Genomic DNA, 22,375 nt, shown 5'->3' with positions numbered 1-22,375 from the left:
TTGGTTTGGTTGGTGATGATTCTGGTTTCAGTCTGAAGTACCTCGTGATATGGTTACCGTTTACAATTATGCACCTAGGTAGGATACGTTCCTTTATTAAGCAAGCATACAATCAGGGCCTACTGTGTGCTAGGAATATGTTGTTCGTTGCCACGGAGTTGACTCTGACTCATGACAGCCTTATGTGTAACAGTGCGAAAAGCTGCCCGGTTCTTTGCCATCTTCATGATGGTAGGTGCGCTTGCCTCTTCTAGCACTGTACCAGACAACACAATCCATAAGGTTTTCATTGGCTGGTTTTCAGATGTGGGTCACCAGGCCTTTCTTCTTCGTCTGTATCTTAGTTGGGAAGCGCCGCTGAAACCTGTGCACCAGGATGACTGCTGGATTTAAACGTGAGTGACATAGCTTCCAGCATCGCAGCAACCTGCAAGTCACCAATGTGTGTGTCAGTGGTGGCCCATTTATGATTATGCAGCTAGCTGAAACACATTCATTTACTAAGTAAGCATGCATTGAGGGCCTACTGTGTGCTAGGGATATACCGTTGAACAAAGCAGGCAAAAGTTGTGAAAAGCAGATCTGGAGGAAGGCTGCTGTTACCACATAGGAGACTTGAGGAGTATCCCAGGCCCCCTCTGTCAGAAACTGAGGTACAATCAGGAGCAGAACCCGAATCTGGCTTCTTGGGCTTGGAGCACAGAAAAAAGGCACCCCTGGTGGCTGCTCCTGGGATGGCAGCCCAGTGCCTTCAGCCTGCTGAGGGCCACCCAGGCGTGGCTCCTTAAGTCCTTGCCCTGACTCACACAGATACTTGTGCACCAGTGTTCATTGTAGCACTATTCACAATAGCTGAAAGGTGGAAACAACCCAAGTGTCCATCAGCAGATGAATGGATACACAAAATGTGGTCTGTTGGTACAATGGGATGATTCTCCCCTGTAAAGAGAAAGGAAGTCCTGATACATGCTATGACATGGATGAATCTCGAAAACATCATGCCGAGCGAAATAAGTCAGTCACAAAAGGACAAATACTGTGTGGTCCCACTTATATGAAATATCTAGAATAGACAAGTGTGTGGAGATGGAAGTTCGTTAAGTGGTGACCAGGGCCTTGGGGGAAGGAATGGGGAGTTACTGATTCAGGGTCACCGAGCTTTGGTTTGGGATGATGACAGGTTTTTGGAACTGGATGGTGGTGATGGTAGCATAACATGGAGAGTGTGATTCGTGTCACTGGATTGTACACTTAGAAATGGTTAAAATGGCAAACCTTTGTTAGGTATGTTTTGCGGTTGTTGTTAGGTGCCGTAGAGTTGATTCGGGCTTAAAGGGACCCCATGTGACAGAGAAGAACTGCACCATAGGGTTTTCTTGGCTGTGATCTTTACAGGAATAACATGCCAGGTCTTTCTCCCACAGAGCCGCTGAGTGAGTTAGAATCGCCGACCTTTTTTTTAAATTGTGCTTTAAGTGAAAGTTTACAATTCAACTCAGTTCCTCATACAAAAGCTTGTCACACATTGCTCTGTGACCCTAGTTGCTCTCCCTACAGTCTGACAAGACACTCCTCCTCTCCACCCTATGTATCCCGCGTCCGTTCAACCAGCTCCCGTCCCTTTCTGCCTTCTCATCTCGCCTCCAGGTGGGATTTGCCCACATAGCCTCATGCGTCCACTTGAGCTAAGAAGCACATACCTCACCAGTATCATTTTATGTCGTACAGACCAGTCTAATCTCTGTCTGAAGAGTTGGCTTCGGGAATGGTTTTAGTTTTGGGCTAACAGAGAGTCCGGGGCCATGACATCTGGGGTCCCTCCAATCTCAGTCTGACCGTTAAGCCTGGTCTTTTTACTAGAATTTGCGTTCTGCATCCCACTTTCTCCTCCTCCATCAGGGACGCTCCATTGTGTTCCGTGTCAGGGCAGACATTGGTGGTAGCCGAGCACCGTCTAGTTCTTCCGGTCTCAGGCCGATAGAGTCTCTGGTTTATGTGGCCCTTTCTTTCTCTTGGGCTCATATTTTTCTTCTGTCTTTGGTTGAACTGCCAACCTTTTGGTGAGCAGTCAAGTCCATAATCGATGTTTTTTTTTTTTTAATTTATATTGTACACACGGCAAAGCACACACCAACTCAGCAGCTTCTACGTGTACCATTAGTGAGACTGATTACATTCTTCCAGTTGTACAATCATTGTCACCCTCCTTTTCTGAGTCGTCCCTGCCCCGCTAACAAATTCTCTGCCTGCTAAAGTTCCTATCTGATCTTTCAAGTTGCTGTTGTCACTTTGATTCCATATAGATAGTTTGGTTTTAAGAAGACTTCAGGGGATATTTTTGGTTTAAGGTTTAAAGATTATCTCAGGGGAATAGTCTTAGGGGGTCATCCAACCTTCATGGCTTCAGGATGTCTGGAATCCATGAGAATATGAAATTTGTTTTGCATTTTTCCCCTTTTGATCAAGATTCTTCTATAGAATCTTTGATCAAAATGTTCAGTAATGGTACCCAGGCAACACCCAGTTCTTTTGGTCTCATGGCAAAGGAGGCAGTTGTTCATGGAGGCAGTTAGCCACACATTCCATATCTTCCTTCTGTTCCTCGTGTTCCTGGATGGTGGTGATGGTAGCATAACATGGAGAGTATGATTCGTGTCACTGGATTGTACACTTAAAAATGGTTAAAAATTAGTCTCTATTCACCTGTTGCTCCAGGTGAATAGAGACTAATCGTTGTGCCTTGGATGGTCCTTGCAAGCTTTTAAGACCCCAGGCACTACACGACCAACTAGGAGGTAGAACAGAAGCACTGAGCATGCTATTAGGTCAGTTAACTGGGATGTCCCATGAAACCATGACCCTAGACCTCCAAGCCAAGAAACCAAATCCCAGGAGAATTTTGCTTGCACATAAGTAACCTCAGCAGCTACAGTTTTTTTAATTTTTTTTTTTTTGTCATTGTTGTAAATACAACTTTTGCCAATTCAACTTTTTACAGGTATATGCAGCCCACCCTGAATCAGTGCGTTGGTTCCACCACTGTTAAGTCCCCTTTCCCTTTCCTTCTCGATCCCTGGTAACAGTAGGAGAAATGAAGTCCTGATACATGCTACAGTATGGATGGAGCCGGAAGGCATTATGCTGAGTGAAATAAGTCAATCACAAAAGGAAAAATATTGCGTGACTTCAGTTGCATAAAAGGACAGTATAGGCAACTGTAAAGAGAATGAAGTTTATCAGTGGTTACCAGGGATCGGGAGGGGAAGGGAAAGGGGAGTTAACGGTGGTGGAACCATCGCACTGATTAAGGGTGGGCTGCGTATACCTGTAAAAAGTTGAATTGGCAAAAGTGGTGACACCCGTATTCACAAATTTCTCCTACTGGCTAAGTAGTATTCTGTTGTATGTATGTATAACATTTTGTTTATCCGTTTTCTGTTGATGGGCATTTAGGTTGCTTCCACCTTTTGGTTGTTGTGAATAGTGCTGCAGTGAACACTGCTGTACAAGTCTCTGAGTCTCTGCTTTCAGGTCTTTTGGGTGTAGACCTAGGAGTGGAATTGCTGGGTCATATGGTAGTACTGGTGGCACAGTGGGTAAGAGCTTGGCTGTTAACCAAAAGGTCGGCAGTTTAAATCCACCAGCTGCTCCTCGCAAACCCTATGGGGCAGTTCTTCTCTGTCCTATGAGTTGAAATTGACTCGATAGCAACGGGTGTGTGTGTGTGTTTTTTAATTGTAGTTCTATTTTAGTTTTTTGAGGGACCGCCACCCCGTTTTCCACAAATGGCCGCACCGTTTTGCATTCCCACCAGCAACGAGTAAGGGTTCCAATTTCCCTGCATCCTCGCCAACATTTGTTATTTTCTGTTTTTTTGTATGTTAGTCGTCCAGTGGGAGTGAAATGGTACCTCACGGTGGTTTTGATTTGCATCTCTCCAGTGGCAGCTGACCCTGAGCATTTTTTCATGTGTGTGGTGGCCATTTGAATGTCCTTTTTGGTGAAATGTCTATTCAGGTCCTTTGCCTATTTTACGATTAGGTTATTTATCTTTATTGTTAAGTTGTGGAAATTTTTATATATATTTTGGCTATTAGATTCTTGTCAGAGATATGGTTTCCGAAGACATTGTCCCAGTCAGTAGCTTATCTTTTCACTTTTTTGGTAATGTCTTTTGATGAACAGAAGTTTTCAATTTTTATGAGGTCCCATTTATTTATTTTGTCTTTTGCTGTTTGTGCCTTTGTTGTCATATAACAATTAATGTTAATCTATTGTTAAAAGTTAGGCCTGATAGCATTGCCCCTGCTTTTTATCCTAAGAATTTTATAGTTTGCACATTTAGGTCCTTAGTCCATTTTGAACTTGTTTTTGTGTAGGTGGGAGGCGTGGATCTTGTTTCATTTTTCTGCATGTGGAAATCCAACTTTCCCAGCACCGTTTATTGAAGAGACTCCTTTTTCTCCATTGAATAGACTTAGCACCCTTGTCAGAAATCAGTTGACCATAGATGTATGGGTTTATTTCTGAACTCTAATTCTATTCCATTGGTCTATGTGTCTGTTGTTATACTAGTACCAGGCTGTTTTAATTACTGTAGCTTATAAGCCAAAAAAAAAAAAACCCAAACCCATTGCCATCCAGTCAATTCCGACTCATAGTTACCCTATAGAACAGGGTACAACTGCCCCATAGGGTTTCGAAGGAGCAGCTGGTGGATTTGAACGGCCGACCTTTTGGTTAGCTACCAAGCTCTTAACCACTGCGCCACCAGGGCCCCGTGACTGTATAGTATGTTTTAAAACCAGGAAGTGTGTGAGTCTTCCTACTTGTTCTCTCAACATGGCTGTAACTGTTCAAGGCCTCTTAACCGATGTTTTACCACAATGAATTTGAAATTAAAAGTCTCTGACTCTTGTGTCCTGCCCACAGATGTTTCTAATTGCCTGATGGTGCCCTTGCTACACCACTGACTCTTCTCCATTCTTTAGCTCGATGCAGCATCAGGACAACCCATTGGCTAAAATAGTGTTGAAAAGAAGAGACTTCTCGAGCATATGCTATGTGGGAGCAGCCTCAGCCCCTTCGCAGCTGTGCCAGGAAGTCCCCACAGGAGGGTCTCCCCACAGGAGGGTCTCCCCACAGGAGGGTCTCCCCACAGGAGGGTCTCCCCACAGGAGGGTCTCCCCACAGGAGGGTCTCCCCACAGGAGGGTCCAATGGCGAGAGAGAGAGGCAACAGGAAGCAACACTTAAACCTGGCTCCGTCCCCAGGGAGACAGTCATAATGAACGGTTGTTATTTTAACTGTACTTAAATGTTAAAAAAGGATGTTTGTTACCTGCTGCTGTAACAGAAGTACCATAAGTGGGTGACTTTCAAGAAGAGACGTTTATCTTCTCATAGTTCTGGAGACCAAAAGTCTAAATCAGGGCCTCAGCCATGTGCGTTCCTTCTGTGGGTCTCTCTCCTGGTTTCTGAATGACCCTTGGCTTGTAGATGACCCACAGCGTGGGTCTGTCTTCCCCCATGTGTGTGCTGCGTCTCTTCTGGTCTCTGAGTAACTCAGGAGTGATTAGGTTTAGGACCTGCCCTATACTGGTGTGCCCTCGTGAACATTAAAAAGCAAACAAACCCTGCTTTCAAACAGGATCACATCTACAGATACGGGGTTAGGATTTTAGTATATATTTTGGCAGGGGACACAATTCAGCTCAACAGCAGTAGAATCCAAAATCCACTTCAGTTTTTCAGAAGAAGTGGGAGACTTGAGATGCGTTTTTGTGCTTGGTGCGGGTCACAGGGCTGCACCGTCAGGGCCTCCAGGATAGTGCGCATGTGGTCTCCTTGAGCGCCTGGGTAATTGTGGCCTCAAAGTTGGCTCGACTTGTCCCAGGAGCACAGCTGCTTAATGCAGAGCCAGATCCCGAATCCAGGCATTCTCACCCGGGCCAGGTGCTCTGTAGAAACCAACTTGTGATCCACCATCCGGATGCCTGCCCAACCCCATCGCCCATGGCACCGACTGGTAAGCTAGCCCTGGCTTACCGTTTTCTGGCAGGTTGGTTAGGGGCCACTGTCTGTTGGTAGACGGAAGCTGGATTTTGTCTTTGGGGAATTTATAGAGACGTTGTTGTTAGGTGCCATGGAGTCTATTTCGACTCATACTGACCCCTTGTGACAGAGTAGAACTGCTCCAGAGGGTTTTTCTAGGCTGTAATCTTTACAGAAGCAGATCATGAGGTCTTTCTCCCGTGGAGCTGCTGGGTGGGTTTGAACTGCCAACCTTTCAGTTTAGCAGAGGAGCACTTCACTGTTGTGCCCCCGGTACTTCTTTATGGAGACATACTCAGTTTAAAAAATTTTAAGCACTTTCTTTCTTCAGGAAATGGAAATTAAAATAGATGTATTTGCTTTGAGAGCGCTGGTGGTACAGTGGCTGCTAACTGAAAGGTCAGCAGTTCGAGTCCACCAGCCGCTGCTTGGAAACCCTATGGGGCAGTTGTACTCTGTCCTGTAGGGTCGCTATGAGTCAGAATCAACCCGACGGCAATGGGTTTGGTTTTATTAAGGCTAACAGCCATCATTTGGTTTCTTGAAAGGGAATTAGGCATAAATTTCTGTTGAAGATTGAAGAGATTATTTTTTATGCAAGTTCTATTGCTGTGAGATGTAGTATATTTATTTTGTATCTGGCCACTTTAGTGAATTCTGTAATTCTAATAATTTTGTAGCTGCTTATTTTGGGGTGTTTTTTTTTAAGTGGACAGCTGGAAACCCTGGTGGCGTAGTGGTTAAGTGCTACAGCTGCTAATCAAAGGGTTGGCAGTTCGAATCCGCCAGGCGTTCCTTGGAACCTCCATGGGGCAGTTCTACTCTGTCCTATAGGGTCGCTATGAGTCAGAATCGACTCAACGGCACTGGGTTTTAAGTAGACAACTGTTTCCCAGAAAAATATTGCCGATTTTTTTCCCTTTAAATATTCCTGTTCTAATTTATTTTGTCTTAGTGCATTCTTCAGCTCAGACAACAGTGGTAGACGCAGGTGTCACTGCCTTGTCCCTCGTTTCCTGGGACGTGTCTAGCAGTTCACCGTGCATAAGGCAACGTATTACAGGGCTGGTTTACAGAGGGGAAGAGAGAAGGAAGGACAAGGGGGTATTCTTAAATGTAAACTATTCAACTCAAAAAACTCTTTTTATTGAGCCTGTACTCTTCCAACTTTTTTTTTTCCTTTAAATAAATGATTATCTAATTAGGTAGCATGAATCTTTTTTTTTTTTTTTTAAGTTGGCAACTTCACGCCTGTCCTTCTGCACTCCCCAACCCCTCTTTATTTGTTTATTTTTACATTTTACTGGTCTGTGAGATCCAGAAAGAGTCTGGAAGCCACTGTCAGTCAGTATGTCCCCCTAACAGTGAAGCTCTTTAGGGCCTTCTAAATATATGTATATATGTATTTAGCAATTGGGGTGACTTGGGTGGTGCAAATGGTTAATGAGCTTGACTGCTAACGAAAGTTTGGCGGTTCGATTCCACCCAGAGTCACCTTGGAAGAAAGGCCTGGTGATCTACTTTGGAAAAATCAGCCACTGAAACCCCGTGGAGCCCAGTTCTGCCGTAAATACACGGGGTTGCCATGAGTCAGAGTCGACTCCTTGGCAGCGCTGACCCTGGGCTTACCTCTGGCGACAAGTGCTTCAGTCTTTCCCTTCCTGTATGGCAGTGTGTGAACCCACGTGCGCTAGTCCAGCATGTTTGTGGGGCTCCTGCACAGGCGCCCTGAGTGGTTCCTGCCTCACAGGCACCCTGAGAACGCAGGGTTTGGGCTCCAGGTCAGACGGCCAGCCTTAGAGAATCTGCTGTTGAAGGAGAAAAGTCATGATGGGCCACAAAAAGCTTAAAGCCAAGGAAATGAAGTTGTCAGGGCCCCCCTCATCCGGGGGTTCGTTGTCTCTGATACGAACTTTCCCTTAAGTGGCCTGTCAGGTCTTAGTCGCGTCTGTAATTTTCTCATCTGAAACATAATGCCTCACTAGATTGATCTCCTTCAAGGAGAAATAACAAGCCAAGTACCTGGGAAGAAAGACCTAGTGATCTGCTTCTGAAAAATCAGCCACTGAAAACCCCACGGGGCGCAGTTCTGCTCTGACATACGTGGGATCACCCGGAGTCGGAGTTGACTCGACGGCTGTTTGTTGTTAGGTGCTGTCAAGTCAGTTCCGGCTCATAGCGGCCCTTTGTACCACAACCCGGTCCTGTGCCATCCTCAAAATCATTGTATGCTTGAGCTCATTTTTGCAGTCACTGTGTCAATCCACCTCGTTGAGGGTCTTCCTCTTTTCTGCTGGCCCTGTACTTTACCACGCATGATGTCCTTCTCCAGGGACTGATCCCTCCTACAACATGTCCAAAGTATGCAAGACATAGTCTCATCATCCTTGCTTGTTAGGAGCATTCCGGTTGTACTTCTTCTAAGACAGATTTGTTCATTCTTTTGGCAGTCCATGGTATATTCAATGTTCTTCGCCAACACCACAATTCAAAGGCACCAATTCTTCAGTCTTCCTTATTCATTGTCCAGCTTTCATATGCATACGATGCGATTGAAAATACCATGGCTTGGGTCACCTGCACCTTAGTCTTCAAGATGACATCTTTGCTTTTCAACACTTTAAAGAGGTCCTTTGCACCAGTTTTGCCCAATGCACTGCATCTTTGTACGTTGAATGTCGGTTGTAGATCCAAGTAAAATGAAATCCTTGGCAATTTCAGTCTTTTCTGCATTTACCATGATGTGGGTTATTGGTCCAGTTGTGAGGATTTTTGTTTTCTTTATGTTGAGGTGTAATGAATTGACGGCAGCTGGTCTTAAATAAACCAAGTTCTTTTGGGCCTTAACGATGGATTCTTAATCCTGCAGGGAGAAGAGCCTCTGTGTGCCGACCAGCCCTGTAAAGGGCAGCAGGCATTGTCTGCCATCCAGTAAACCCCTCAGAGCTCGTCCGCAGGCATAAATGCAGTCTCAGCTGGCTTTCTTTCCCGCATGCTCACCTTACTCACATACACATTCACGAAGGAATTGAGGTTTCCTCTCATAGCGAATGACAAATGGTGACAACGACAGCCACCATCTGATTTCTCTGACACTCTTCCCTAAAAGAATTGCCGTTTGGTTCATGGGTTATGAAAGTTTAGGGCGTGCATGCTTTCGATCCTGCGGCAAGAGCCGTCGTTTGTAAGACTTGGTGGCTGCAGCGACTGTATATTCCTCACGGCTGTTTAGAAAGGGCTGGCAGACTCTGGGGCCCACTCCACGATCTGATTGGAGGCAGTTGCCACGTTACCCATATTCTGACACAGTAGTATCAGCTTGGTGGATAATATGTTCATGTGGGGATTCTGTAATCTGCTGGAAGACTCAATAATTAGATCACAGTTTCCGAAAGCTTTCAGGTTCCATTTGGCCGGGCTGGTGGCCAAAATTTTATTTGCTGTTTTTTTTTACCCATTAAGCTAATTTCTCCCCCTGCTAAGTAGATGTGAATATGATATAAAATTAGTTGCTTTTCAGAATATATAAACATATGGGTCAGCAATGCTCCAGTTTCTTGAGAGTCCATATTTCTATGGTCTATTAAGTGCTCCTTATTGAGTGAAGACCCAAATCAAGGGAACATGTGATCGAGGCCATTTTGCCTTATTTTATTTTTTACTATATTAATAATATGGTAGTGAAAAGTCAAAGCATTAAAAAAAACCTCCACTGTATTACAGTGCATATAAGAATGTTCATGTGTTCACTGGCCATTCATTCAACAAATGTTTATCCATTTCGAAGTCCACCTTTCAGCCAAGGATTAGACAGGCCTATAAAACAAACAGCACACGTGAGGACCGTGCTCCTTAGTTCAGTCATGTGTACGAAACTAAACGGGCAGCTCCTGTCCAAAAGCAGAACAAGAAGGCAGGAAGGGACAGGAACTGGTTGAATGGACACAGGGAACCTGGGGTGGAAAGGGGGAGCATACTGTCAATTGTAGAGATTGTAGCCAATGTCACGAAACAATGTGCTTATAAATTTTTGAATGAGAAATTGATCTGTAAACTTTCACCTAAACATAATTAAAAAAAAAAATAACACGCACAAGGAACGTGTTTCTTAGTTCAGTCAAGGATACAAGATCAAATGGGCAACACCTGCCCAAAAACAAAGACAGGAGGGCAGGAAGGGACAGGAAACCTGGAGGAATGGACACAGGGAAACTGAGGTGGAAAGGGAAAGGGGGAGAGTGCTGCCACATTGGAGGGATTACAACCAATGTCACGGAACAATTTGTATATAAATTTTTGAATGAGAAGCTAACTTGTGCTGTAAACATTCACCTAAAACATAGTAAAATTTTTAAAAAGCCTTTATTTATCCAGTGCCGCATCTGTGCCTGGCACTGTGCTGGGCAGTCCCAGGCCCCAGGGAGCTCACAGTGGAGGAGTGAGGGAGAGAAAAATGTGGCCACATACCAGACTCTCTGTCTGCGCTTCCTGGGACTGCCAAACAAAATACCGCAAATGGGGGGCTTCAAAGAACAGTAATGTATCTTGTCACAGTTCAGGAAGCCAGAAGTCTAAACCAGAGCATGGGCTTCAGGGGGGCAGGGTCCTCTGTCATCTGTAGTTCCGGGAGTTGCTTGGTGTCTGTCCTCCCCCTGTGTGTGTCTGTGTTTAGTCTGCTCCCTTCATACTTCAGAAGTGATGAGATTTCGGGCCCACCCTACTCTGTATGACTTCATTAACACAGCAAAAGGGAAACCCTATTTCCAGACAGGATCACATCCGTAGGTACTCGGGTCAGGGCATAGTACGTTTTGGGGGCACAGTTCAGTCCACAGCACTCTCTAATCGCCATCGTGAATCAGAGGATGGAGCTTTCCTGGAGAGCGCTCTAATGTCTTATGGGAAGCCGGGCCCTAGGCCACGGGGTCCTAGGGACGGGACAGGGAGGCGGATTTATCACAGCTACTGTTGAGAGCTGCCAGTGTGTGGTGATGACTGAAACAGATGGACTTTTAGTGGGTTTTATTATTGTTTTGGAATTCTCCACAGACAAGGCACCCCCTGGATTGCTCTCACCCCCCCTTGGTACACCTCGAGCCCTGTGGTCTTCACCCTTGGGGTGTACAGCCTCTGTGGGGGGCATTTAATAAGAAGACTGAGAAACAGGGAAAGAGGTGTTATCTCCTCGCTTTATTGTTTTTAATTTTATTGTGAAATATACATAACATATATATAACATGAATATACATAACAAAGTCCTCCGTTTTAACTATTTCTAAATGTCCAATTCTGTGATATTAATGATATTTCCCATCTTGTGCAGCCATCGAAATGACCCATTTCCAAAAGGTTGACATCACCCAAGGAGCCCTGGTGGCACAGTGGTTAACAGTTTGGCTGCTGACAAAAAGGTCAGCAGTTTGAATCCACCAGGCGCTCCTTGGCAACTCTGTGGGGCAGTTCTACTCTGTCTTAGGGTCTCAGTGAGTCAGAATCGACTCGACGGCCACGGGTTTTATATCACCCAAACAGAAGCTCAGTACCCCTTGAGCAGTAACTCCCATTTCTTCCCTCCCCCAACCCTGGTACCCACAAATAAGCTTTTGTCTCTGTACACCTGTCTATCCTAAGTATCTCATCTAAGTGGGATCACACAGTGTCTGTCCTTTGGTATCTGACTTACTCCACACCTCGCTTTATTTTTCATACCTTTTTAAATCACATTCCTTCTCAAAAGCACTCCTTTTGTTAATTCCTGGTTTTTATTAGCCAATACTGGGAGCCCAAAGTGTTCGGCTGCTAATCAAAAGGTTAGCAGTTTGAACCCACCAGCCGCACCTTGGGGGAAAGATGTGGCAGTCTTATTCTGTAAAGATTACTGCCTCAGAAACCCTATGGGGCAGTTCTAGTCTTTCCTGTAGGGTCACTAGGAGCCGGAATCGACTCAACAGCAGTGGCTTGGTTTTTTGGATTTATTAACCAGTACTAGGAGACAGCCGGCATCACAACTGCATGTCTCGAGTATTTGTATAAAACCAGACTATGTGACAACCTGGAACTTTTTCCACGTCTCTGCGTGCGTGCGTGCGTGTGTGTGTGTGAGAGAGAGAGAGAATGGCAGTGTAAGGTCTTCAGTAGATATTTCAACTTTTTAGAAAAGTTGAATTTCAGACAATGTGTTTCCCTTTTGAATATCAAACAGTTATTTCTGTGCGTAAACTATTTTTTTAAAGTATGTAATGGGAAGGTTTTTCTGTCTAGCTCTCTGTTACTAGATCTCGATATACCTTTGAAAGGGCTAACAGTTACTGGATAACAGATTTGAAAAAGGGGTCCATGAGTGTGACCAGGGTCTCTGGGTGATGCAGAAGGTTAACGGGCTTGGCTGCCAACTGAGAGGTTGGTGGTTCGTATCTACCAAGTGGTATCTCAGAAGAAAGGCCTAGCGATCTACTTTTGAAAAATCAGCCATTGAAGACCCTGCAGAGGACAGTTCTACTCTGACACATCGGGTCACCATGAGTTGGAATCAACTCGCAGCAACTTGAGTATGTACCCGCCGCCCTGCGGTAGGGAGGCCCTTTGGAGAAAGGCGGAAGTGGCAAGCGGGGCCGTCGCCGAACAGTCGTAACGTACCGGGCACTTCATATCTGATGTTTATTTCGTTTTTAAAGACAGCACTGTTGGGGTTATTATCCTCTTTTGTGGGTAGGAAAACTGAGGCTCAGGCAGATTATGTACCAGCGTCACACAGCTGTAAGTGGGGAGCTGGAGTTTGAGCCCCAGTTGGCCTGAACGCGGAGGGTGCCTTTGTTCCTGTTACATCGGCAGATTTCTTGGTCTTTTTTGTAAGAAGCCTTGAAATTCTGCAGAATCACTAAATACCAATTCTGACGCATTCTTGTGATTTCTCAGGCCCATCCATGTGCACACACACACACACACACACACACACTCTGTGTTGTACTTTAGGGAAATGAGTTTTTCGTTAGGAGTCTTAGGTGCAGCAAATACTTAATACATTTGGCTGCTAACTGAAAGCTTGGAGGTTCAAGTCCACCCAGAGGTGCCTTGAAAGAAAGCCTTGCGATCTGCTTCCTAAAATCAGCCATTGGGAACTCCACGGAACAGTTCTACTCTGACACACATGGGGTTGCCATGAGTTAGAATTCACTCAATGGCAGTTGGTTTGGTTTTTGTCATTGTTATGTTTTGGTTATTTAGAGTTGGACTCTCTCATGGCCTTGGAGTGGACAGGCCGTTTCACGCCACTAACCCACTGCGAGGAGCTCTGGTGGTGCAGCGGTTAAGCACTCAGCTGCTAACTGAAAGGTGGGTGGTTCGAACCCACCAGAGGCTCCATGGGACAAAGACCTGGCGATCTGCTCGCATAAAGATTACAGCCTAGAATACCCTGTGGGTAGTTCTGCTCTGTCATATGGGGCCACTGTGAGTTGGAATGGACTCGATGGCACCTCACAACAACAACAACCCCTCCCCTACCCCTGCCTCGTGAGTCGCATGTGTCTGTCAGTGGTCACCAGCCTGCATTTGCATTGTTAATACCAGTTCCTGGCAGGTGCGTGAGTGCGTCCATGTGCTTATGTCTAGAAGGTGGCCCGGCAATCCCACCTTGCCCCGCAGGCAGTATGTCATGCTTGGACCTTATAAGATACCCTTCACACCACTGATTTATGCTAAAAGTATCCTAATGTTTCTGGCAGCTCATGTGTGACATGAATGTAATCCGTATTTCTTAGAGCAGCTAATCCAAGCACCTTATTTCCCGATACTGCTGACAGGGCTATATCTCTTGTGTCACAGCCGTGGAGATTGTGATGGTAACATATTGTTTCTGGGTCACTAGTTTTGTCTAAAACAGGAGGTTGGAACAGAATAGCAAAGGTTAATTGGGTTTGTCCATCGGGGCGGGAACAGATACGGAAGCCTCGGATCCTTCCTGTCTTAAAGTCAAAGTTCCCGAATCATCTTTTCTTCTCATTTTTAACAAAAGGGAAAGTTTCTTATTTGATCTAGAAAGCAGGGAAAACGTGAGGAGTTGTTTAAAGCCTGAGGCAGTGAGAAGGTCTTTATGATAAGCAGATATCTTAATTTAAAATTAGGAAGGTGGCTTGCTTCAGTGGACAGGGGTATCGCGAGCGTCACAGACGCGCTTGCTCTGAGTCCTGGCTTCTCCACTTGATCTCTTTGTGAGCAGAACCTCATCATTTAATCTGTCCAGGTGGTTTCTTTCTGTGTTAATGATTATTACGAGGATTCAAAGAGATAATACATCAGGTGCCTAGAGTGGTTTCCATACGTGTTCGATTCCTTCCTCTGAAGTTACTTAGTCCTAAAGTCAAGAACCAACATTTTCTCAGGCAGATAACTTTAAGAATATCATTGCTACTCAGCATTTAAGCCCCCCCCCCGCCACCCCACATACCTTGCTGTTGTTAGTTGCCATCAAATTGGCTTCAGTGCACGCTGACCCCACGTACAACAGAATGAGACTTTGCCTGGTCCTGGGCCATCTTCATGATCCTTGCTTGGTATGTTTGAGTCCATTGTTGTGGGTGCTGTGTCAGTCCATCTCGTTAAGGGTTCCCTTGCCTTCACTGCCCTCCACTTTACCAAGCGTGATGTCCTTTTCCATTGATCAGCCCCTTTTGATGACGGATACAAAGTCAGTGAGTTAAAATCTCCAACGATATTCTGTGATTCCCTAGGGCTTTCATTGGCTAATTTTCAGAAGTAGATCGCCATGCCTTTCTTCCTAGTCTTAGTCTGGAAGCTGTGATGAAACCTGTCCACCACGGGTGACCCTGCTGATGTTTGAAACTGGTAGCATAGCTCCCAGCATCATGGCACCATGCAAGCCACCACAGTGCAGCAGATGGACAGACAGATGGGTGGTGCATACGTCTTATTAGCGGAATCCAAACTATCTCCGAAACTCTGGTGACAACAGAGTCTGGGAAGGGAAGATCCCAGGCTTCTGTCCCTTGCTTCAGGGCAAGCAGAGAAGGGGGTGGAATGGATGCTGAGTTGCAGTGCCCAGCACCTGTCCCACTTAAGACAACAGCTCACACACACACTTTTGCAGGTTGCCGGTTTATAATTACATGCTGGTATTCTCCTTACATCACCACCATCAGGGAACCATAGGGGGCATCAGCTGGGAAGAGGGTGGATAACCTGTGTGTGCTCAGACACGCCAGTGAGTGCTGCTGTGGCTGGTGTGGCTCTCCCCTCTCTGTAACTCTTTTCTCTTGTTGTTGTTAGGTGCCCTGGAGTCAGTTCCAGTTCTCAGTGATCACATGTCCAACAGAAGGAAACACTGCCTGGTCCTTCCCCATACTCATATAAATTGTTGCTATGTTTCAGCACATTGTTGCAGCTACTATGGCAGTCCATCTTGTTGAGGGTCTTCCTCTTTTTTGCAGACCCTCTACTTTACCAAGCATGATATCCTTCTCCAGGAACTGGTTCCTTCTGACAACATGTCCAAAGTGTGTGAGATGAAGTCTTGCCAGTCCTGCTTCCAAGGAGCATTCTGGCTGTACTTCTTCCAATACAGATTTGTTCATTCTTTTGGCAGTCCATGGTATATTCAATATTCTTCACCAACACCACAATTCAAGGGCATCAATTCTTCTCCAGTCTTCCTTATTCATTGTCCAGCTTTTACATGCATATGAGGGAATTGAAAACATCATGGCTTTTTGTCAGGTGTACCTTAGTCCTTAAAGTGACATCTTCACTTTTTAACATTTTCTAACACTTCTGGGCCTTTCAGTACAAATTTTAGCTCTGCACAAGTGAAATATTAAAAATTGCCAATGGAAAAAAAAGTGAGGGCAGGGCTTTTTGGCTGCCTGATGATTGTTACGAATGAAAGGGAGGAGCCAAGATGCACAGATTTGGGGAGTTTAGGAAACACTTTAAAGAGGTCTTTTGCAGCAGATTTGCCCCGTGCAACACATCATTTGATTTCTTGACTGCTGCTTCCATGGGTGTTGGTTGTGGATCCAAGTAAAATGAAATCCTTGACAACTTCAGTCTTTTCTGTGCTTATCATGATGTTGCTTATTGGTCCTGTTGTGAGGATTTTTGTTTTCTTTATGTTGAGGTGTAATCCATACTTAAAGCTGTAGTCTTTGATCTTCATCTGTTTTCTTGGTACTTGGTAAGCATCATATAATTGGAGGGATTTTAGGGGTGCTTAATTTTTTTTTTTAGAGAGGACCCTGAGATAGAAAAGGCACCTTCAGAATGCTCGATTCTAGTATGTCTTGGGCCATGATCCTGGAGGGCAAGGCTGAGGAGACTTCCAGCATTGCTTAATTTATTCCATGTGAAGAATTAGGCAATCCTTATGATAATCGTGCAACGCGATGTTGGTCTCAACGTGCTCCTTCTTTCTTCCCAAGCAGATGAAGAACGCAGAGAGCCGCCATGCCATGAATTCCCAGTACAGGATGCATTCCTACTATCCGCCTCCCTCATACCTGGGCCAGAGTGTCTCCCAGATCTTCACCTTTGAGGACGGCCCCTCCTACTCGGAAGCCAAGGCCAGTGGTAGGTGCCTGGGGACCCAGACTGGATCAGGGGTGCAGAGAGGATGGGACTCTCACCCTGGGCCGGTAGCCCCCTCCACGGGCTTAGCAGTGAGTAGCAGCTGGAAAGTGTATTGCTGTGAGAAACACGCGTGAGGGTCATTTACAGAATGATTTTGCTTTGCTGAATTCTTAATGCCGTGTTTTCCCTTTCTGGAGCCCTGGAGCGACAACAGTAAGATGACACCCCCATGAGAAGCTGCAAACATTTTCTGGGGGTTAATTATGAAATACGGGGGTACTTTTTAAACACAGCTCGAGTCCTCTTTTTTTTTTTTTTTTGGTGAAGTGGATTTCTGTACACTGCACAGTTGTTCTCATTTTTTATTTTAAAATTTTAAGTGCATTCATCTTTTTGGGGGGGATTAAAATAATAACACATGGTTAATGTGCTCGGCTGCTAACTGAAAGGTTAGAGGTTCGAGTCCACCCAGAGGAGCTTCAGAAGAAAGGCCTGACAATCTACTTTAGAAAAATCAGCCATTGAAAACTCTGTGGAACACAGTCGTACTCGGACAGTCATGGGGTCATCTTGAGTTGAAATGGACTCCATGGTAACTAATTTTTTAACATAATAAAACCTTTCTGAAAAGGTTTATACACAGAAAAAAACATTTTCTTTGGTGGTTACGAGGGTGGGGAGGGAGGAGAGGAGAAATCACTAACTAGATAGTAGACAAGTGTCAACTTTGGTGAAGGCAAAGCCCACACATAATACAGGGGAAGTCAGCACATCTTGACCAAAGCAAAGGCAAAGAAGTTTCCTAGACATCCAAACACCTTGAGGGACCGAGTTGCTGGGGCTGGGGTCTGGGGACCATAGTCTCAGGTGACATATATGTCAATTGGCATAACATAGTTCATAAAGAAAATGTTATACATTCCACTTTGGTGGGCAGCATCTGGGTTCTTAAAAGCTTGTGAGCAGCCATCTAAGATACATCTATTGGTCTCGTCTCATCTGGAACAAAGGAGAATGAAGAAAACCAGAGACACAAGGAAAATATTAGCCCGAAGGACTAAAGGACCACATGAACCAGAGACTCCACCAGCCTGAGACCAGAAGAACTAGATGGTGCCCAGCATCCACCATGGACTGCTCTGACAAGGATCGCAACAGAGTCTCTCACAGTGAGTGGGAGAAGAGGAAAAAACATAGAACAAAATTCAAATTCATGGAAAAAGACCAGACTTACTGGTCTGATGAGACTGGAGGAACCCCTGAGACTATGGCCCCCAGGCACCCTGTTAACTCAGAACTGAAACCACTCCTGAAGCCCGCTTTTCAGACAAAGATTAAACAGGCCTATAAAACAAAAAAATTACACACGTGAGGAATGTACTTCTTAGTTCAATCAAATACATGAGACTAAATGGGCAACCCCTGCCCCAAAGCAAAGACGAAAAGGCAGAACAGGAAAGGAACTGGGCAAATGGACACAGGGAACTCGGGTTGGAAAGGGGGAGAGTGCTGTCACCTTGTAGGGATTGCAACCAATGTCACAAGACAATATGCATATATATTTTTGAATGAGAAATTAACTTAAGCTGTAAACTTCCACCTAAAACACAATAAAATTAAAAGGTAATAAACCTTTTTGAATACAGTAGATCCCAGAGTTCATGTAGTAGCAATGCAAATAGCTCTGATCTAATAAAATAAAAAATGACTGTGTAATGAACCAAACCATTTTGAAATATACAGTTTAGCTTCAGCTTTAACCTTCTCCATAGCATTTACATTGGGAGATAGGCAGGGCTTTTATGGCTGCAGGGGGCCCAGGTCTTGTCTGGTGCTTTATATTTAAGCATCATCTTGTGGCCTGGGTGAGTGGGAAGCATACACACCTAAGGCAGTAAGTGGAAATCAAGGCAATAACGAGTGACTTGGAAGAGAAACTCATCCTCTAAGACTGTGTTTTCTAAATAACTGGATTCTGTACAGGACTTGTTTCTTTGTAAAGCAAGTGCTTAGAGAAATGAAAATCAGGACCCAGCTTTGATTGCTGAATTCACAGCAATAAAGTCTTAAAAAAGCTGGGCAAGTATGCTCTGTTGTTGTTGCTGGCAGCCGTTGAGTTGATTCCAACTCATGGTGACCACATGTGACAGAGTAGAACTGCCCCATAGGGTTTCCTAGGCTGTAATCTTTTTGGGAGCAGGTCACCAGGCCTCTTCTCCCTTGGAGCCACTGGGTGGGTTTGAACCGCTAAGTTTTCGGTTAGCAGCGGAATGCTTAACCATCGCCCCATCAGGGCTCCTTAAAGCATGTTGTGCCGTACAGAAATAAAATGCAGGGCTCCTGTTACTATGGAGTCCGTCTAGGAACCGATCGGCCTGAACTGTACAGAGGCTGACGTGCACTTTGTTGCTGGTACTTTCACTTTCACTAGTAATCACTTTCTGTTGGCGGTGGACCAGAATGACTTTGTATTATAAATATTCACACTATATAATTATACCATGTACCAGTTGCCCCCATGTGTGTCAAAGTAGAACTGCGTGCTATGGGATTTTAATGGCTAATTTTTTCAGGAGAAGATCACCAGGCCTTTCTTCGGAGGCACCTCTGGGTGGACTCAAACCTACCACCTTTCAGTTAGCAGCTGAGTGCATTAACTGTTTGCAGTACCAATTAGTATGACTCGAACTATCCTTCTGTCATACTGCCTTCATTTCTAGATACCTTGATTGTGAGCTCCTTAAGGACACTGAACCGCCTTTGTAGGGTTTACTTCCTCTGATGTCTTTTATTTGTTAATATTTGTTGAATGAATGCATGAATGAATGCAGGTACTCTTCTGAAGTGAGCGTCCCCTTTGAGGTAAGAAAGACATGAAAGGCATGTCTTTGTTGGTCTGATGGAGCTTGTGCACACTCTGGGGACAAGGTGAGGTTTGTTTATACAGATAATTAGGAATGAAACTCACTTGCACGAAGAAATTGCCCGAGCTTCTTGTTCCAGAAATAATGGAATGTTTTTAGACGTGCTGGCATTCTTGAGACAAAGGCATAAATTCAGAGCCGGGACAGTGAGACCAAAAAATAAGAGGGAATTTACCAGAGCAGAGAGAGGCAGATTTGGAGAGGAACAGTAGATATTTGGATTTATGGCAGGAAAGGAAGGGGCTGGGAAGGAAGGAGCTTACGGTTGAGGAAAGAGGAGGCCAGCAGTTCCATTGTGCATTGGGAGAGACTGGGAGAAAGGGAGAAATCTGTAACAACTAGGATTTCTTCAAACCTTTCTGGTGCTGGGGACATTTGACAGTGTGGTGTGCGAGGAGGCTCCAGGCTTACCTGGGCTGTGGTTGTTGGGTGCCCTTGAATCAACTCCAACTCACAGCGACCCTATAGGACAGAGTAGAACTGCCCCTAGGGTTTCCAAGGCTGTAATCTTTACTGGAAAAGATCACCACCCGGAGCCAGTGGGTGAATTCAAACCGATAAGCTCTCAGCAGCCAAGCGCTTAGCCATTTATGTCATCAAAGAAAACCCGCTGCAGCCCAGTTGACTCCAACTCATGGTGCCTCCAGGGCTCTGTAAATGACAAAATTCAACGAGAGAGGGCTGTGTTATTAGTACTCTTCCCGTTGCTTCCTGCCCGGCTTTTGCTGAGGCTCAGGCAGTTCTCGTAAGGGAGAAAGGTCTCGAAAATGTCAGAGGACTGTTTTCGTCATGCCTGTGTTCTGCCATGAATTGTATGGCAAAGCTTATTGGAGAGAAGAACATTGACCCCTTTCTTTCCCTGCCCTAGGAAAGTTGAAAGTGTTTTATGCAACATTTAGAAAATGTTGAGCTTAAACTTGGCCCTTTAGGAGAAGACTTAGCATTTGCTAAATTTCAAAGAAAAGAGCACTCGTGATAAACCTCTTTTCCTGATGTGACCTTTTTGTTCTCAGCCTTAGCTTTGAACAGAGCGGTACCTGGGCATTCAGTGGCAGCGACCGTGGAGGCCAGCGTGTGGGCTGGGGTGGACTCACCCCCGGATGGGAGGATGGTTCAGGACCTCCGTGCCACCGCTACGGGGTTATACAGTGCTCACAGAATCTCTGGAGCTTCAGTTCCCTCACCTGGAAAGGTGAAAAAAGAGTAACAGCTTTGTCTGTTTGTATATATGGATCATTTAAAAATACGTAAGAGCATGATATAAACTCTTCTCTTACATGATACCTACCTCCATGTCTGACGTATCTATTCCAGCAACGGCTTGGCTGTGGGCTGCATAAATGAAAGTGATTGGTACCATTTTTGTGGTTGTTAGCTGCCACTGAGTTGACCCCGACTAAAAAAAAAATTTTTTTTAGTCGGGGTCAACTCAGGCAACCCCATGCACAACAGGACAAAACCCTACCTGGTCCTGCAGCAGCCCCCTAATCAGTTGCACATCAGATCATTGCAATCCATAGGGTTTTCATCGGCTGTTTATTGGAGGTAGATCGCCAGGCCTTCCTTCCTAGTCTTAGTCTGAAAGCTCCTCTGAAACCTGTTCAGCATCAGAGTGACATGCAAGCCTTCACTGACAGATGGGTGGTGACCACGCATGAGGTGTGTTGGCTAGAAATCAAACCTGAGTCTCTGTCATGGAAGATGAGAATTCTACCACTGAACTACCACTGCCCTCATAAAGACTTATTAAACATTATTTACAAGACTTTTTATTAACATATCACACAGAATGTTTGCTGAGTCAGGCGTCTTGGTACTTTATGGAAAACAGTCCGTGAGGAGTGAATAAAAACCTGTGAAAACCATTGCCTTTGAGTCGATTCCAATTCATAACAACCTCATAAGACACAGTAAGACTGCCCCATAGGATTTCAAGGCTGTAATCTTTGCAGAAACAGACCACCAGGTCTTTCTCCCATGGAGCCATGGATGGGTTCAAGCTGTCAACCAGGATACCAGCAAGTCACTTTGTACCTAGAGAACAGTCTAGAAACCAAGCTGAAGTGCTGCTGACTGGATGAGGGAAAGCAGATTTCTCTTTCCTCCGACCCTGTCTTGCTCCTCTTTTTTTGAGAGCCCCATGAAAAGGTCTCTATGAGGCAAACTGGGGAAGATGGACAGTGGCTGAGCCCCCACAGGTTCTCTGTGTAAAAGGCACCCATTTGACGATGTGAGGTTCATGCTTAGCCATGCTGGGAAAAGGCCCCACGCACCTCAGCAGCTCAGTGAGGATTATCCAGTGTCCCCTGCTCTCATCTGGAGGGCAGAGAGTGTGTGCCTTCAACTTGCCATCCCTCCAGGTGCCTGGCTCGGCCACCTTCTCACAGGTCTCCCCTGAAGGCTCGTGGTGTCCTGGATGACTGAGAAACCGAGAGCTGGGTCCTTTCCCCTAGGCCCAGAGTTAGCTTGTGGTAAAGCTCTCCTGTGAAATCCGCCAAACCCAAACAGTTGTGGGGGCTGCCTTGGGCCCCCAACAGATCCTGGGTCTGTTCATGTGGAATCTTCCCTTTGGAAAGCTCGAATTTTAAGAACTCCATTCATGTGACTAGTTTTCAGTTAATAGCACAGCCCTACAAGAGAGGTTAACCAGAAAAACCAAACCCACTGCCGACAAGTCAATTCTAACTCATAGCAACCCTATAGGACAGAGTAGAACTGCCCATAGGGTTTCCAGGGAGTGGCTGGTGGATTTAAACTGCAGACCTTTTGGTTGGCAACTGAGCTCTTAACCAATGTGCCAGCAGGGCTCCACAAGAG

At 45.3% G+C, this 22,375-nt stretch overlaps 1 protein-coding gene across 1 annotated transcript in view; it reads left to right on the top strand.

Annotated features, from left to right (window-relative positions):
- Positions 1-22,375, top strand: part of DMRT1 (doublesex and mab-3 related transcription factor 1) — a 130,369-nt gene that overhangs the window by 65,004 nt on the left and 42,990 nt on the right. The window contains exon 4 of the mRNA XM_049896154.1: positions 16,490-16,634. Within this exon, the coding sequence (XP_049752111.1) occupies positions 16,490-16,634 (145 nt within the window). The remainder of the gene's footprint in view (positions 1-16,489; positions 16,635-22,375) is intronic.

This window comes from Elephas maximus, chromosome 9, assembly GCF_024166365.1.
Source record: "Elephas maximus indicus isolate mEleMax1 chromosome 9, mEleMax1 primary haplotype, whole genome shotgun sequence".
NCBI classification, from domain to species: Eukaryota; Metazoa; Chordata; class Mammalia; order Proboscidea; family Elephantidae; genus Elephas; species Elephas maximus.
The sequence above is the reverse complement of the archived record's forward strand: the minus strand, read 5'-3'. Positions and strand labels throughout refer to the sequence as shown.